The sequence below is a fragment of the Oryza glaberrima genome, chromosome 2, assembly GCF_000147395.1.
Source record: "Oryza glaberrima chromosome 2, OglaRS2, whole genome shotgun sequence".
NCBI classification, from domain to species: domain Eukaryota; kingdom Viridiplantae; phylum Streptophyta; class Magnoliopsida; order Poales; family Poaceae; genus Oryza; species Oryza glaberrima.
This window is the reverse complement of record NC_068327.1, coordinates 26,028,148-26,045,395: the sequence shown is the minus strand read 5'-3', so window position 1 is coordinate 26,045,395 and position 17,248 is coordinate 26,028,148. Positions and strand designations below refer to the sequence as shown.

General features: G+C 47.4%; 1 protein-coding gene across 1 annotated transcript; it reads right to left on the bottom strand.

The window, feature by feature from the left end:
• Positions 1-8,173: 8,173 nt before the first annotated feature.
• On the bottom strand, positions 8,174-11,015 carry LOC127763407 (scarecrow-like protein 6). Its single transcript, XM_052288094.1, has one exon. The coding sequence runs from the start codon at positions 10,622-10,624 to the stop codon at positions 8,477-8,479; it is 2,148 nt and encodes a 715-aa protein (XP_052144054.1). The 5' UTR covers positions 10,625-11,015; the 3' UTR covers positions 8,174-8,476.
• Between the last annotated feature and the right edge of the window lie 6,233 nt (positions 11,016-17,248).

The following is a 17,248-nucleotide window of genomic DNA, read 5'->3' as shown; positions in this document are numbered from 1 at the left end:
GAGGTACTGTAATGTCAGGAACAAGTTAGATTGCCAGGGTATTATACTACCACCCATGTGAGCTTTGTTAAGATTAAGAGGGTGAAACTTACGCTCCGTTTGCTTTGTACGCTCTGTTTGGACCAGACAGCAATACTCTGCAATGTGCGTCGGTTGCTTTCCAGCAAGTACTGAAACCCATTTCACGCAGGCATTCATCAGACCGACTGCTTAATCACGGTGCTTTTAGGGCTAATCTTTTGCATCTTTTTGTCGATCCATAGCGACCTCTCTTTGTGGTTTTGCGATTCAATAGTGTTTAGCAGCTCGTCAGATCTTTCCCGTTTCCATTTCTGTGTAATGCAAAGCGACGGTGCAGTAGTCGAATAAAATGTGCAAGTAGTTGTCGTGAACCTGAAGAGTAGTCTCTCTTTCTTGATTGCTTGCAGGTGTGTGCCAATATAGACTAGAGAGAGGAGAGCAATGATCAATTATTTGCAGACAAATTATCACGTGACAGAAAATCCAGCCAGCTCTGATTGCTGACAATACAGCATCTTTGAATTGCAGCAAAGCATGCAGCTAGTGACATCAGTGTCCAGGAAAGCTTCCAGGCTTTCCTCTGGTTATTGGCAAAATCTCCTTCTCTCTATAGGATTGAGATCAGTGCAGTTGCTATTGTGCAGTTTGGTAAGTTTACACCGCTTGCCACGAGAGGGAACGGACAGAGACTGCACGAGTGTGCACAAAATCTGTCCATATTTTCTCTGAATCTGTACTTTGTGTTAGGTAGTAATACGGGCGTTGGAATGTTTACCATTTGTGGGCATCCCAAATGGCCAAATGAGCCGGTCTGCGGGTGATGTCTATTATTCGAGGGCATTTGTCGCCGTCGATGCGATTTGGAGGACTACTTTTCTTACCTGACATCTCATTAATGAGCTAGAGTACACTACACATCCCCCGCAACTGTGCAAGCCCTTGTCGTTAGCTGCTGAAACCTGAAAACCAGCTGAGAGTCATCTCGGGTCAAGGATAGATTTTCAGATAACGTTTTCGGAGGCGTACCCTGTTCAGTTTCTTCCGGGACTGTACGCTTTCAGACAACAGCATATATAATTGCTAGTGCTCTCTTAGATAATGACAGTTTTCTTTAGAGAATAGTAATTGATGCATTTGATCGTTTGTGGATGCTCGACTAACACACGACATTCCTTCACAACAAGGGTTTTCTGTTTGTCACAGTGGGTCAAGTTACGTACCTTCCCTTGCATACAAGGAAACAATCTCGTGTGCTTTTCCATGATCTTACTCCTCTAGAGGCGCATAAACGTATTGCCCCCAAGCCAGGAAAAGCACAATTGTCCCGTCTTCAAGGGGAAAAAAAAAAGAACTGGCCAATATGAGCATATGGCAATATGGAACACGTCGCGTGGACACTGAAGAGCCAGAGAGAGCACAGCACAGTGTTAATAGTTTTTTTATAGAAAAAAAAAGAACGATAGGAAAAGGCTTTGCATACCTAACAGCAGCGCGCGCGTACTCGTTGGGAGAAGCATGGCCAGGGAGGGGGCCAAGGCAGGCAGGCTGATCACCAAATCGGATCGGCCGATGAGGAGGCTCATCCCCCTCCTTTTGCCCCCACAAGATTTGATCTCGATCGCCATCTTTTGGAACGTCCATCCAAAGGCGAAAGCAAAGGCGGCCTCTTTTGCCAAAAGCCCCGGTGTGAGCCCCCACACCCCCAGCAGACCCAGCCTGCGCCGAGGAGATAACGAGGCGGTCATGGTCACAGCAGCATCCGCGCGCGCCCGCCCCCGCCCCAGCCGCGCGCGGGGGTTGGCCTGGCGGTCGCTGTAGCCGGCTGCCGCGCCGCCCGTTCCGTCCAATCCAACTGTTTCGCCGGCTAAGGACAAGCCCGAAATCCCACGAGACGAGATATGACACGGGACGAGCCGCGCGACGTGATCAGAGAGAGATCACAATCATGCCATGCCCCCGCCCGCGCGCGCGCGCGCACGGTTGGTCGCACGTTGCCTAGCGTGTGTGTGTGGGGAGGCGTGGTCCCGTGTCCGGGTCGGTGCCCCCACCACGCCCGCGGAAGTTTTACCGCGCCCGCCCTCTGCCTGCTCGCTATCAACTGATGCCGGAGTAGTGAAACACAATCCACGGCGCTATATCTGTAGATGTGGACGCCATGCCACCGTGCCCCCTCTCTCTCTGCTACTCGGTCGACGGAGTTTCGCTCGCACGCACGCACGACGCGCGCCGTGGCCAGTGGCCGTCCTCTCCTCGACGACGACCGCTCACTCGTCACCAGTCCAATTGAACGACGCTGTCACGAGGCCGTGTCCTCGGGTGCTCCTCCTCCACTCCACATGTCCCGTATGGGGGCCGGCCCCCGGCCGTGGTTTTTCTCCCGCGACATCACCACTGCTGCTGCTACATCCGTGCGACGAAAGGCCAAGTCTGCCCATGGCACGCCGAGATTAACCGCACGTCTTATCGCTCACTGTGCTCCACGGAAACATCGTGGTTTCTCTGCAGTATACTACTAGTACTAGTACTATACATTCTGGCGAAATTCATGTAGAATTCAAACCAAAACAAACCAAACTAACCTTGGAAATAATTCGCCATGTTGCAAATAGAAGTAGGCGGTAGTTGTTTATGGGGTAGGTTAGCGGTTGCCTTTGTGTTGATTTGTGATTGATTTGGACCTTCTCTGAATGAAATCAGACTGGCCAGGCGGCCTAACTGACATGATTAATTAAGGGCTGTACTACTCCTACAAAGCATCGCCACCCCCCCCCCCCCCCCCCCCCCCCAATTCAGCTGCCCTGATCCGAGGCATCCTTTTCTTCACCAACAATACACTGTTGTGACTTGTGAGGGGAGCCGGGCAGCTTGTCTCTCTACAGAAGCAAAGAAACCAATGTAGGAGTACTCTATATTGGATTGAAAGCTGCAAGTCCTAACAAAAAAAAATTGCAGCACAGTAGATGGCTTCAAAAGAATGGATGGGCACTGCTTAACTCCTTGGATTAAGAAAAAGCAGCACCGACTTTAGCGTGGTTTAGCCCTCTCTCCCGGAGTCCCAGGTCCAGAGTGGCATATGCATGCATCACGCACGCTGTAGCTAGCTTGAAACACTTGGAGCGAAGGGTAGAGGAGGGGGGCAATAGGGGGTGCATGGCGACATAAACAAATGTGTAGCTTGTCGTCACTCCTTGGATAAACAAATGGAGCTGTCAGCTTCATGATCAAGTGCACGTTCTCATGCAGGAACGGGGGCTCTCTCCTGATCCTCTACTTGCATTGCAACACATTATAATTCGTTGTGCTATCAAAATCAGAGTGAGTGATAGATAGGATAGGATGACCAATTTTTTTAGGGAAAGGGCTAAATGGCTGGCGAATGATTTTTGAAGCCAAAATCATGCAGATTACTGATCTTGGGATTTGCTTCACGATTCGTGCTCTGACGACCTTATCTCTTCTCCTTCAGCTCCGGCAACATCTTCTCTAACTCCGACGACCCCGACGAAAGCAACGGAATTAGTGTTTAGGGTCCCGGGTTGGGATGGAGGTAAGAGGAGAGGTGGGGGGAGGGAAAGAGGGGGGGTGTCGCTGGGCTTAGAGGGATGGCTGTGGGAGGCCTGGCCCGACGGTGGGCGGTGACACGGGCGGACGGCGAGGCGCCGGCGGCAGCGCCGAAACCGCGGGGATGGAGGAGGGCGGTGAGCCGGCGTCGGCGGCGGGGGCAAATGGCTAAGAGACAGTGGATCCGGCGGTTAGTGGTTAGAAGGTGGCGGCTAGTGGTGGCGGATCCGGAGGCAGGGAGCCGCCGAAGACGGGGAAGACGGCGGGGCGGGGGCACTCGCGCGATCCATTGGAAGAGAGGGGGTAGGGGGTAGGGGGTAGGGTAGGGGAGGGGAGGAGGAGGGCTCGCTGGCACCGTTGACTCCTTTCAGCCAACTAGCGAGTCCGGGCGGCGGCACGTGGGGTGGTGGCGGCAGAGGCACAGTGCGCGCGAGAGGAGGCGGCGGTGGGCCTGGAATGACAAGGGGAGGTAGGGTTAGAACTGCCAGCACTAATCTTAAAGCGATCCAACAGTATAGAATTCGCATAATTTTTAGGTGTTTTTCTGTCAAATACCATCTAGATAGTCCCTGCTGTAACAACATTTCACCCGTGTGAATAGACACCGATTGACCGGTTAACCTCTCTACCTCTCCGGGTTAATCCAAAAGTTACTCTGTTCCTCGTCCCTGTGTTTAGCAAGTGCCAGACCTCCCGAACAAAATTTACAATTTGAGTGCTGTTTCAGCTTCCGATGAACAGTAAAAAAATCTCATCCTGAATTACTGAATCTTGATTAGCATAATAACCCTCTGATAAAGTTTTTTTCTTGATGTAGAGGATCCTAACTGGCACAGGGAAAAAAAGTGAGAGACTGTGGAGTACTAACCCTGATGTCACACCAGTAACATGGTGTTTTAAATCCTTCAAATCATAGATTTGTACGCATGCTTCGAGAAAAACCAGCTTCTCCAGCTAGTACAATTTGTAGTACAGATGATTGGTTTTTGTAAGTGGATGGAAGCAAATGCAGGGGCAGGCGATCATGGGGGCAAGAATGTGAAACAGGAGGCATGAGGGGACACGGCCATGTGGGAGATGAGCAAAGATGAAATAAGCCCTAGAAAAAATAGGGGCCAGTGTTCTTGTCCAGGTCTTTCCGATTTTTGTAGTCAATTTAATCAACTCTTCAGTCGCGAATAGAATAGCTCTTCGCATTTTCTAATCCGAGGTAGGACAATCACATGATGGCACTGGTAGAGATGTTTTTATATGTGTTCAAGCTGTAGATGAGTAAAAAAATTAGGCTAGACATGTCTCTACGGGGAGTGAACAGGACTCCTTTGCAACGTGGGACTATTATAAAACAAAGGAATTCAAAAAACATAAAAGTAATTGCTAAAGAAAAAGTAAAAATGAAGGGAGAACGAACGATAACTAAAGGAATTTTTATGATTGACATGTCCTATCCGAGAGAGCTAAAATTGATATATTGATGGATAATCTGATTTTTATATAGTTATTTGAGCGTATAAACGAATGAATTAACTAATAGAAAGTAGAAAACTTTTACACGAAACATATTGTTTAATAGTTTAGAAAACGTGCAGACGAAAATCTAGAATCTGAGGGCTGCTTTGGAATAAAGGAAAAATAGAGGATTAAAATCGGATGGAAATTTATCCTACTAGGTCCTCTGTTCCAAAGAATTGGCCTCCACAAAATCCTTTGAAATTTTTGTGAAATGTCCCATTTCATAGGAATTTTGGAGAAAAGTCAACGTGAGGTCTAGCCTCATGTTTTCTCTTCCTGGAGACTTGCAAGACTTGCAGTTTCTATGGTTTTGTTTTGGTGTTGACAAATGGTATGTTAAAGTTTGTGTCGAATATGTATATGTAGTCGGTTACAGTTTAGAACTTGGAGTGGTAAAATGTATTAGGACTAGAGTAAGAGTCGGACTCTATCCTAGGATCTCTCATAAATAGAGGGGCGTGCATGTTGTAACTGCATGATAATTTAGCATAGCGAGAGGTAGCGGCTGCCGGCGGTGACCGGCCGTGAGTCGTTGTAACTCTGATATGCTGTAATATGCTGGATTAGGGAGAAGTGCCCGTAATCAGTGCCCTGGAGATGTAGGCTTCGGCTGAACTCCGTTATCAAATATCGTGTCTCGGTGTCGTCACCGTGTTTGGATCTCCTATGGTGTTTCTTCCGCGTTTGGTTTCCGATGTGATTTTGAGGCCGGTTTTATAACATGTTATTTGTTACAAATTCATGTCTGAATCAATTTTCTGTAATATTCAAAAAGACATGACTTTCTATTTCTATGTTTTTCCTATTCACGTGTCTTCTGAATCCCGCGTTTCAACGGAGCCCTTAGAAGAATATGAGCCCCTTCGATTTAGAGGAAAAACATAGGAATTTTGGATGATTTCAATCCTATAGGAAAATTTCCTATGAAACCCTTTAAAACAAATGATTGAATCATATCTTATCATCTAAAATTCCAATGGAACAGACAATCTTATAGAGATTGTGGAGAAAATTTAGCAAGAGCTCCAACCTCTTAGAAACTTTCCTTTGAGTCTATCTCTCTTATCCGATTCATGCATTTTTCCTATGGTTCAATCAATCGGTCATTCCTGTGTTTTTGTTATGTTTTGCAATCATCTATTTTGTACTTGCATTCCTATTAGAATTCTACGTTTTTCCTATTCCTCTATTTTTTTTTCATTCGCACGATTCAAAAGTGCCCTACAACATGAATCCCCAGGGAAAAAAATCCTATATGATCCTTGTTCTGAAGGAATAGCTCTGAAGATACCTTCAAAATTCATATAGAATGGGTTGTTTCATGGAATTTTTAGAAGAAAACAAACATAATGAGATCATCACACCTCATATTCTCTCTTGCTTGTGTAGAGGTCCTATGTTCTTCCTATGGGGTTACCAAACAAAATATTTTGCAAACTCATGTAGATTTCATCTCTGCAGGATTCAATAACACATACTCCCTCCATTCCAAATATAAAAACCTAAGATCGGATAAGACATTTTCTATCCAGATTCGTAGTACTAGGAAATGTCTCATCCGGTTATAAGTTCTTATATTCTAAGACGGAGGGAGTAACATTCTATTTCTGCATTTTTCCTATTTATGTGTGCTCCAATCGTGTGTTCTAAAGGAGCCAGTATAACCCCAAATGGCATGCTCATAGCATTACTATCGGATTTTGAAATACAAGAACTTTCATAGGAGCAAGATGTAGGAAAAGGGAAAACATGCTCATTATTCATGCTTATTTTCCTTCAGGATAGCTATTCTATAAGAATTTATTATTTTAAAGGAATTAGTAGGAATTAATCTCTTGTTTCAATGGGCTGAATAGGATACGAATCGTACAGAATTCTTTTTTTTTTTCAAAATGCATATGAGTGTAAAAAATAGACGATGACAATTAAAGTGACCAGTAATGGAAAACGGAGCAAAAGAATATTTGCGGTCTCATCTTTCGGCTTGTGCTTATACTTATAAGCCAATACTTAAATTTTCAACCTTAAATTTGGAGCTGTTTTTGATGTTTTTTCATTGTATTTTATTTTTTAGCCTTTGCTTTTAGGTCGCTAAGAACACGTATATAAAAGTTTTATTTACAAATTATTTTTCGTTTACAAATATACCGTTTCGCTTATTCCATGGATAAGCGAAGCGATGGCCTCCTTGGAATATGCATGGAGCAACATCCGGCACATTTGGATGGGCAGTTGGTCAAGAAAACAGGCACCGACAAGGCACAATCATGAAAAAACACATCACCAAGAAAACTAGGACTCTCCCGAAATGCAAAACGATCTAAACCCAGGATGACAAGTTGACAACCGAAGCATTGATTTATGTACCATCTCGCCAATGGGAATATATGCATACCTCGTCACAGGACATAACCTAGAAGTTACAATAAGCATTTGTAGTTTTGCACTCGTCATGTTATACTGGCATTAAGTCTATTGTGGAAATATAACTGAATGGACTGTGAAGCGTGAATTTATCATGTTACTTGCTCTATGTGTTTGGCACATTAGCAAATGAAGCACCAATATGGCTATCCATTCCAGGAGTGTGAGGATACTCAATATTCTTTTTGTTGTTTGTTGCGGAAAGAAACATCATCGGCACTCTTGTACAGTTGATGGTCAGTCAAGGGTTGTTGAGAAAACGTTTCATCCAGCAATAGACAAACTAAACTTTGAAAATTTGGAGCTACAGGTGGCCAGATAAACGATGGTGACACCATTGGCTCCTTAACACATCATATTATAAATTCCAAAAAATATCTTTCTTTCTCTTCTGAAACCTGATTACGAATTCAAATATACCCGGAAACCTTTGCTGTTTGCCAAAAGGCTATATAGCTGTAGTAAATCTTATGTACAATATATCCATATGGTTTACTCCTATTATAGCCATTCCCATTGCCTTGAATGATTTCTACCATTGCAAAATTGAAATACAGAAATGCATCCATTTCAGTTCAATCCATAAGCATAACAACAGAAATGCACAATTAACACAGCAACAGCAAGCAAATATCAATTCTGTACCACAGAACCATTTGATAGGTCAAATTATCCTCTCTACTCATCAGCAGTGTCTTGAATTTGATGATAATGGCTAATAGAGCAGAGCATGGTAAGAACCTAAAGCAGCATCATTAACTACAGAGATTGACACCGATATTGCTAAATCCACTAGGCCTAGCTAATAAGCTGTGATGAAAAGCAATATGAGGTGTTCAACAACTTGAGACAACAATTTCCGTTGCAACATTTAATTGCAAAACAAAATGCACATTACTGGAGTTGACAATGCTTGCAAGCGCTGGTGGAACGTTGATGGGGTGAAGCTTATGGCTGATCAGCACCGCCATGATGATATGGAGACAAGCTCACCACGCTGCCAGTAGAGCGTGAGAGCAGCTCCGCGCTTCTCCACATGGAATCCTCGGACCTGCACTCGCTTCAGGAGGCAGTCTGCCTGTGCCTCGGCAAGGTTGCTGGGCGGAACAGGCTTAAACCCAGCTGCTGCAAAAACACTCCTCCATGCTATTGCTTTGTGTACCTTGTGCCGTCCAAGCACCATATCATGAACTCTAGGCTGAATCAGAAACCTCTCAATCTTGCAGGCAGAATCAGCATCAATACCAGCAGCATCAAGTGAGTCAAGGAGGAACACGCAAGACTGGAAACAATTCAGGAAGTGCTGCGAGAATGAAAGGTCTGCACGATCAGCTCCATGGTCAATAGCCACCACAATCTTCGGACTAAGCTGCTTCACCAAACGAAGGATTGCTGGCAGCGGTGGTGCACGAGCGGAGCAACCAACAGGGAGGCTAACAGCCACAACTTCATCACCAGTTGAAGAAATAAGCTCCCCAGGATTGAATGCATCAAGACTGACGGCATTGAACTCAAAAGGAATTCCAAGGTCTGCGGCAAACTGAGAAAGGTTATCCTGGGTAAGGTGCAGCTCCAATGGATGGTGGGAAGCAGTCGACACGAAAGCTGTTAGCTTCAACAATGGCAAGGTCACACCTCCAGCAGCACGGCGGTGCGCAAGCTCCTGCAAGAAGGAAGCCCACTGACCGCCAACACCGAGATCGAAGTCAATGACATGTATGCAGGAAGTTGTGGTGCCACCAATTTCATCAAGAAGTGCCTGAGTTGCCGTGAAGTTTGCAAACTGGAGCACGGGCGACAGGTCGGAGAACGACTTGTAGGCCGCGAGCTTGAGGGCAACGTCGAGCGGCGTGGTGACGCTGGAGACGCCATGGTGGCTGTCAGCGAGTGCGAGGAGGAGGGCCTCCCTGAGGTAGGAGGCGGAGCGGAGGAAGGGCTTCCCAAGAGGGGGGAGCTGTTGATTGAGCCGCGCCAATATCTCGCGCGCGCCGACGGAATTGCCAGCCTCGGTTGCCTTTGCCGCCGCTGCCAGTTCGTCCAGCAACTGCTGCTGCGCGGCCTCCGCAGCCGTCGTCTTCATCGCCCCGCGAGTCGGTGGCGGCGAAGGCTGGAGCTGTAACGGAACCGAGGCATGTAGTGGTGAAAACGGGAGACCCTGCGCCGCCGCCGCCGCAGGCGGTAGCTGGTTACGGGCGAGGTAGATGTCATCAGGCATGGAGTGGTGGCGTTTGGGCGGTGGCTGGAGGAGTGGCGACTGGTGATTGTGTTCGGGGAAGGATGGGTGAGGCATGAAGAAGGTTGCGGCGGGATTCGGCGGCTGGTGGTGATAGTGGTTGAGGAGGCCCGGCGGCTGCGCGCCCAGAAGAGGGGGCTTCGTGTCGATACCTTCGTGGAACAGCATCGGCGGCGGCGGCTGCTCGAGAGAGGTGGCTTCCGGCGAGAAGAGACCGAATCCTAGGGAAGCCTTGCCGCCACCCGCGCCGCCGGTTGCGGTGTGCGCACCGGAGGACGACAGGTCGGAGGCGACGCCGCTGAGGGAGTGGTCCAGAGAGAAGCCCAGCGGGTCGACGGCCGGGATCCCGAATCCCGCATTGTCAAGAAGCGGCGGCCCGGGCTGCTCCAGGTCGCCGGCGGCCCCAATGATCCAGTTCAAGAATGACTGATCCTGCCCGGCTGCGGCGGCGGCGGCGTTGCCGAGCATGGTGTCCCAGCCCTCTCCTCCGACGAGCCCCACATCCAGGGTCCCCGGTATCGGGGGCAACTCACAGCCGCTGCTCCAGTCCTCCTTCCCACCGCCGCCACCGCCGCCACCGCCGCCCCCGTGTTCCCCGGGGGCTCCCCATTTGGTGGCTTCGGCGGCGGCGGCGCTGCTCTCCGAAACCGCCGCCACACCGGTCGAGTCCGCCCCGCCGCCGCCCTGGGACGACGACAGCGTCGAGGTGGAATTGCGCGGGCTCGGGCTGCGCGTGCAGTCCAGCACCGACCTCGGCTCCACCACCACCAGGCCCCCCTTCCCCGCCGGCCAAAACAGCCCCCTGTTACCGCCGCCGATGCCGCCGAGGTCCACTACCCCGCTCCTCTCGGCACCGAACAGCGCCGCCCTCATCTACCTAATCCCACATAATCGCGCGCGCGGCTGAGAGATCTGGAGCAGCCCGGCGTGGCGGGGGATTTTTTTTCTTCTTCTTTCTTGGTGTGTGTTTGATGGAGCCTTTGCTTGGGCGCGCGACGCGATGCGTTGCCAGCCAGAGTAGAGCAGCAGTAGAACAGCGAGGAGGTGGGGGTGGGCAGGGGCAGGGCAAGCAGGAGCACTGCGTGGCTGCGTGCCCCTTGCCTTGTGCAGTTGGCTCTGCCTCTGCGGCAACCTCTCTCCCGGTCTCCCCCTACCCCTTCTCTCTCCTGGCCAAGGCCTCGGCTCTCTGCTCTCCTCTACTACTACACCTCTTGCTACGGTCTCTCTCTCCTCTCCTCTCCTCTGTGTGGTGGACTCTTCTCTCTCCGCTGCCATCCTCCCTGGATGCGTGCAACATAAAAAAGGTTTTAAAAGTGTCACTCTCTCTCCCTGTATCGTTTTCAATCGGCTCTGCTCCTAGCGTCGTCTTTTTAACGCCCTACTATATGTTTTATCTGCTCGTATTTTCCACCCCTATAAAAAGAACATGACCAAAAAATAATTTTACTATTTAAAATTTACTTTTTACTAAAATAGTATTTAAAATTTATCCTTAAATATACCGCCTATTTTATCACATACTTATACAACAGCATCCGATCGTACAGACTAAATGCTATATGAGGTTGGATTTTCACGCACATCATGCCACCGGCCAACGGCGCAGCGTGGCGGCGGCGGCGGCGGGAGGGAGTGAGTGTGGAGCCAAGGAGAAGAGGGAAGGGAGATGAGGAGAGTAGTGGCTAAAGCGGTGCCCGCGGTGTTATGTTGAGACACCATGAGATGGCGAGAGTTTCGTCTATATCGGCTACCGGCATCATCCACACCACCATGTGCTAGCAGATCCCTTCATCCTCTCCTCTCTCTACACCCACAGCTAGGGCTGTATATGAAGGAGGCTTGGGCTCAGCTTGAGAGCCAATTAATGCGAGTCCAAACCAAACTGTTAACGGTAAAATTTGATATAGTCTTTGGTAAAACACGGGTCAATGGAAGTAATTGACGCCATCAATTGAGTTGGTTCTGTTGAAAAGTGTATCAGGTTGTTTAAGATAGTATTAGATTTACTTTTGAAATTATATGTCGTGTACTTACGTTTAGGCAGGTTTTAAAGATTTACATTTCTTTCTAGGAGATAAGTTTTTAGTCGATTGAATTGTATTCGAATCAAACTCAGTTAGGTTAGGGGCATAAATATAAGTGCACACAAGCCTGGTAAATTATCAACAAATATATAACTAATATAAATATTCGGATTTTTCCGGTCGTCACACCGGTTTTTCGTCCCGCTTCGTCGCACCCCCCCCCCCAAAAAAAAATCCCAATCCGTATGCAATCAAACCCCGGAAAAAAATCACAATCACAATCGGAGTTCAATCACACAAATCATGATGCATGTACACATATATATCCAAATCAAAACCAAAAATTAGATCCAAGGGGGTCGCCGCCGCCGCCACCGTCGTTGCCGAACCACCGCCGTCGTTGTCGCCGCCGCAGGGACGGCTGGCCGCCAGCGGCTCCCCTCCTACTGGATCTGGTGGAGGGGAGAGCGCTGCCGCCGCCGGTCCCTCCCGCTAGATCCGCCGGCGGCGGCGGCGGAGGGCGCTCTCCGGTGGTGGGGGAGAGGGCCGCCGCCGCTCGCGGGAGGAGGGGCGCCGTCGCCGTCGCTCGCGGGGTGCCTCCCCTCCCGCTAGATCCGCCGCCGGTGGTGGGGGAGGGTGCCGCCGACGCCGCCGTGGGTGGTGGGGGCGTCGCCGCCGACGGCGCCACCGCCGTCGGATCTATCGCCGCCGGATCTAGGGCGGGAGGGAGGTGAAATGGGAGGAGGGAGCCACTGCCGGCCCGCGGCCGCCGCCACCACCGATGCCGCCGACACCGCCACCGCCGCCGGATCTGGGGCAGGAGGGAGGCAAGAGGGGAGAAGGGAGACGCAGCCGCCGCCGGATCTACCGCGGGAGGGAGGCTAGAGGGGGTGGAGGGAGCCGCCGCTGACGCCGCCCCCACCCTCGGATCCGCCGCGGCCGCCACCAACCCGCCGTCGCTTTGAGATAGAGGATCGCCTCCCCGGGCGCCGCCGGTGGTGGGGGAGAATGCCGCCGCGCTGCCGGTGGTGGGGGAGGACGCGGCCGCGCCGCCGGTGGTGGGGGAGACGCCATCGCTGCTCGCGGGGGGAGGGCGCCGTCGCCGACGTTGCTCAGGGGGAGGGCGCCGCCGCGGGCCGCCGCCGCTCACGGGAGGAGGGGTGCCGCCGCCGCTCGGTGGCACGGAGGGGAGGGCAGCGAAGTGAGATGGGAGGGAGGGGAGGGAAATAGGCTAGGGTTTCGGCGGCTGAGAGGGAGGGGGTTTTGTTTCCCCGATATTGACGCTCGGCCGTCCGATCAAAACCCTAGAGATCGGATGGCCGGTGTCATCCGGGCCGAAATCAGCCCAAGAGGGATCGAGAGTGAGGCCACTTTTCCAGCCCAAGCCCAGGTTGCGGCCTGGGGAGGGGAAGTGAGCCCGCGCATGCGCAAAAGGCCGTGGGCCGACTGGCAAGGGCCGGAAATAAGTCTATTTTAGGTTCCTCGGGCCGAAAAAAAGAGAGTAAGTTCATTTTTAGTGCTCATTTTTTCAGAAGCATTACAATTATAGTTATTTCTCACACTTGCTTTACTTGTAAATTTATTTAATTATACACATATACCTACTTAAAAATACCGAATATTTTAGCGAATTTGTATTTTATTTAATTGCATATTTTTCTGATATGTACGCTTCCCGTTGCAACGCACGGGCACTTTTGCTAAACCAAACAACACTTTTGGTCAATATACACACTCCGTTATCACCCGGTGCAACGCACAGACACTTTTGCTAGTCAATATACAATTTCTGGCACATCACCACCCTTTTTAGCGAGTTCTTAGTTATTCGAGCAGGATACATCGTCACAATTTTCAGCGAGAAGGTAAGTTTCATCAACTTTGTTTGTATCGACCTAGTTATGACTCTCGCTTCGGTCCGACATTCTAATCAATTTATTACAAACACCGTCTTCCGATATATCCGCTTTTTCTTTGATTGTATTGCTATCTTAGCTTGACTTATATATCCATTACTTTGTATAGAATCTATCGGCTTAATTAGATCTACCTATTGCTATCAATCTTGTACTGGGTTGAATCTGATCTATTAGATTGTAGTTAATTAAGTAAAATTTTGTTATTAATTGTGTATACTCAGTAGTTAAATATCCTCTTATCAACTTCAATTTTATATTATCTCCGTTAAGTCCGATATAGTAAGATTGCTTTTGATAAAGAAATGTGCTATCATCGGCTAAGCTTATATAATGTATAAACAATCGAAGTATCTTTCTTTACTGATCAAAACATACAGGATCAACCTAGTTGACTCTAAATTTGATCCAACACTCGAAGGCCTGAGAGATTTACTCGACTCTAGTATATATCCTAAATTCCAGTATGCTTTGAACCTGAAATTTAGAATCTACACTAGAGTCAAATAAATCTCTTAGGCCTTCGAGTGTTGGATCAAATTTAGAATCAACTAAGGTATGCTTTGAACCTGAAATTTAGGATCTACACTAGAGTCAAGTAAATCTCTCAGGCATTCGAGTATTGGATCAAATTTAGAGTCAACAAGCTTTTCTTCCATCCATATGAGTGATTCTCCTTAACATACCATTTCTATATTTCCACACGCTCCAGTAGACTCTTTATATTCAACACTCGATATCCCAATACAACTAGTTTCCTCTCCATATTTCTATAGAGGTCTTGTTTAGTTCCAAAAAAATTTTCCTAAAAACATCACATCGAATCTTTGGACACATATATGGAGCATTAAATATATATAAAAAGAAAAACTAATTGTACAGTTTGCATGTAAATCGCGAGACGAATCTTTTGAGCCTAATTAGTCCATGATTAGCCATAAGTGCTACAATAACCCACATATGCTAATGACGGATTAATTAGGCTCAAAAGATCCGTCTTGCGGTTTCCAGGCGAGTTATGAAATTAGTTTTTTCATTTGTGTCCAAAAACCCCTTCCGACATCCGGTTAAACGTCCGATGTGACACTCAAAAATTTTCATTTCACCAACTAAACGAGGCCAAAGTTCCTAAATCTCGAGGCACGTGAATGGGGATGATGCACCTAAGCTAGTAGCTAGAGACAAGACAATCGATTCAAGCTGAACTGGAGATCTTGCCCTGCGATGTCAATAGCGATGGTGTGTGGGAGGGAGGGGCGTAGGCGTGTCTAAGGTATGTGAGGATGAGCAGCAGTGACGCGGGAGAGGAGAGAGCCAGGATGTCATGTCATCGGTGGTTTGAAAGGTGGGCCGGTGGCTCGAACTTTCTGAGATGTGAGGTGAACAATTGAAAGATGAGGGCGTGCTTTTTCTTTATTGGTTGAGGAGAGGAGGAGAGGGGATGTTAGACATTGAAATTCGAGTTTAAGACTACTTGAATGTCAATGGTTGTAGATGGATGGATATCCACATTTCCCCGTCCATTACAGCTTTTCATTAGGCAAACCGCTAAAATTCATTTTTTTAAGGCATAAACTCTAAATATATATTATACAAACAAAATATATCTGTATGTTGCAACTTGCAATAATTGATAACCTCTACAATGAAAAATCTCTTCATCACGGGTATTTTGATAGTGAAAATAATAATTGCATATAGGTCATGTTTGATACAGCTCCAATTTCTAAATTTAGCTCTAAGAGTTTAGTCTGGAGTGGAGTTATGGAGCTTCCTAAACCCTGCTCCACCTTCCTAGTTTATTTCGTGAGAGCGCTCCACCCAGCTACGCTCCCTATTAGGTGGAGCTGAAATTGTTTAGCTGGGCTGGAGTTGGAGCTGTGACAAACAAACTCATAGAATCCAATTGTACTTCCAAAATCTATGTCGATGTAAAAAATTCCGCTGAAAATCCTGCAAGTTTTATTCCGCAGAAGCTTCGCCAAAAACACATTTACCGCTTTCTATCGCTTCCGATCAACTGCTTTACGGAATTACGGCTTCAGGCTTCAGGCTACAGCAATGTGGGCGGAAAGATTGGACAAGCCGCCATCGACTTCTGTGCCTCTCCGGCTTCTTCGCGCAAAACCGCGGCGACGGCGAGATCCGGTGAGCCGGCAGGCCATGGCGAGAGCTTTGCGCGGCGGATGGCTTCGCGGATCCGTCAAGGATTTGGGAAGGAGACCTACGGGAGTGGCTTCGTGTAGGTTGTGGGATCTGAGTGACAAGTCATGGCAGGATCCGGCCAAACGGGATTCAGCGGCGGCGGTTTGTGGCGTACTACGAGATTAAGATTACCGTGGTAATCATAAAATCGTCGCTGCCGCCTTGAGGCCCAGGCTAATTGCAATTTGCGAGGCAAAGATGGATCGTTCCAGGTGAGCAGCAGAGGATCTCCGTATGGCAAGCAAACAAGGTCCTAGGCCAGACAAACATGGTGGATCAGGCTAGGATCAAGCCACAAATCGTCTTCGACCAGGCCAGTTCTCGGTATACCCCTATATTTTACACTCGCATTGTTGTTACTTTTTAATTAGTAAACGCATTCCATGCATATAAGTTTTCTCGTATACGCATTGTGCACACATAACAAACTTCTAAAAAAATTACGAGAAAAAATTGTATTTAGTAGTACATTTATGTGTAAAGTCTCATTTTCAAATTTATTTTATATATGATTGAAAAAAAGATAAAATTCGAACCGATTTATACTCTCAAAATTATCAGGAATTTTATCCTTTTCTTTAGGCTAAATATAATGAATTTAAAGGTAAAACTTGACACATAAGTAATACTAATAAAAGTACCTGTATAATTTTATTTTAGATTTTTTTTTTGAAATTTGTTAGCTAGTATACATGATATGTACACGAAAAACTTAAGCGCATAAAATACGTTCCCTTTAACTAGCCATCAATTATGCAAGTAGTGCACCTGCACGTGCTATACATTTTAAACAATCAATTTTAACTAGTACTAATATTTATTAATTTTGATTTCAGAATTATGCGATCATAGAGATATTATTATCGAGATTCTAAACTAAGGATAACTCGGTGTTTGTTAATTTCAACTATTGGAATTTCAAAATTATTAGATTATAAAAAATACTAATCGAGGCCTTAGGGCAGTCCCAACCCACAGTATCCATAAGTAGTGTCTATGGTGCCATGTCAACAAGACACCACAATAGAAACTTCACTCCACAAACCATGGTTTCTTAAAGTGGACCATTAATAAATACATCATTTCTCTTCTCTACTAATCATATTTATTCTTCATCTATTATGAAGACATTATTCTCTCCTAGTACAAAACTTAATAGTGTCTAGTGCATAGGTTCTCGTGTTGAAGCTGTGTCTTGCATAAGACCCAGTTTCTTCATCTCTTCATTTCTCTTAATTAATATAGTGCCACATAAGTTAAAAGTCCTATATGACAATGTAGTTAATGCCATAGACACCATCCTAAGTGGAGGGTTGAAACTGCCCTTACAACACAATATTTATTAATGTATA

Excerpts from the sequence above, each read along its gene's own strand:
- LOC127763407 (XM_052288094.1), bottom strand. The coding sequence starts at position 10,624 with ATGAGGGCGGCGCTGTTCGGTGCCGAGAGGAGCGGGGTAGTGGACCTC.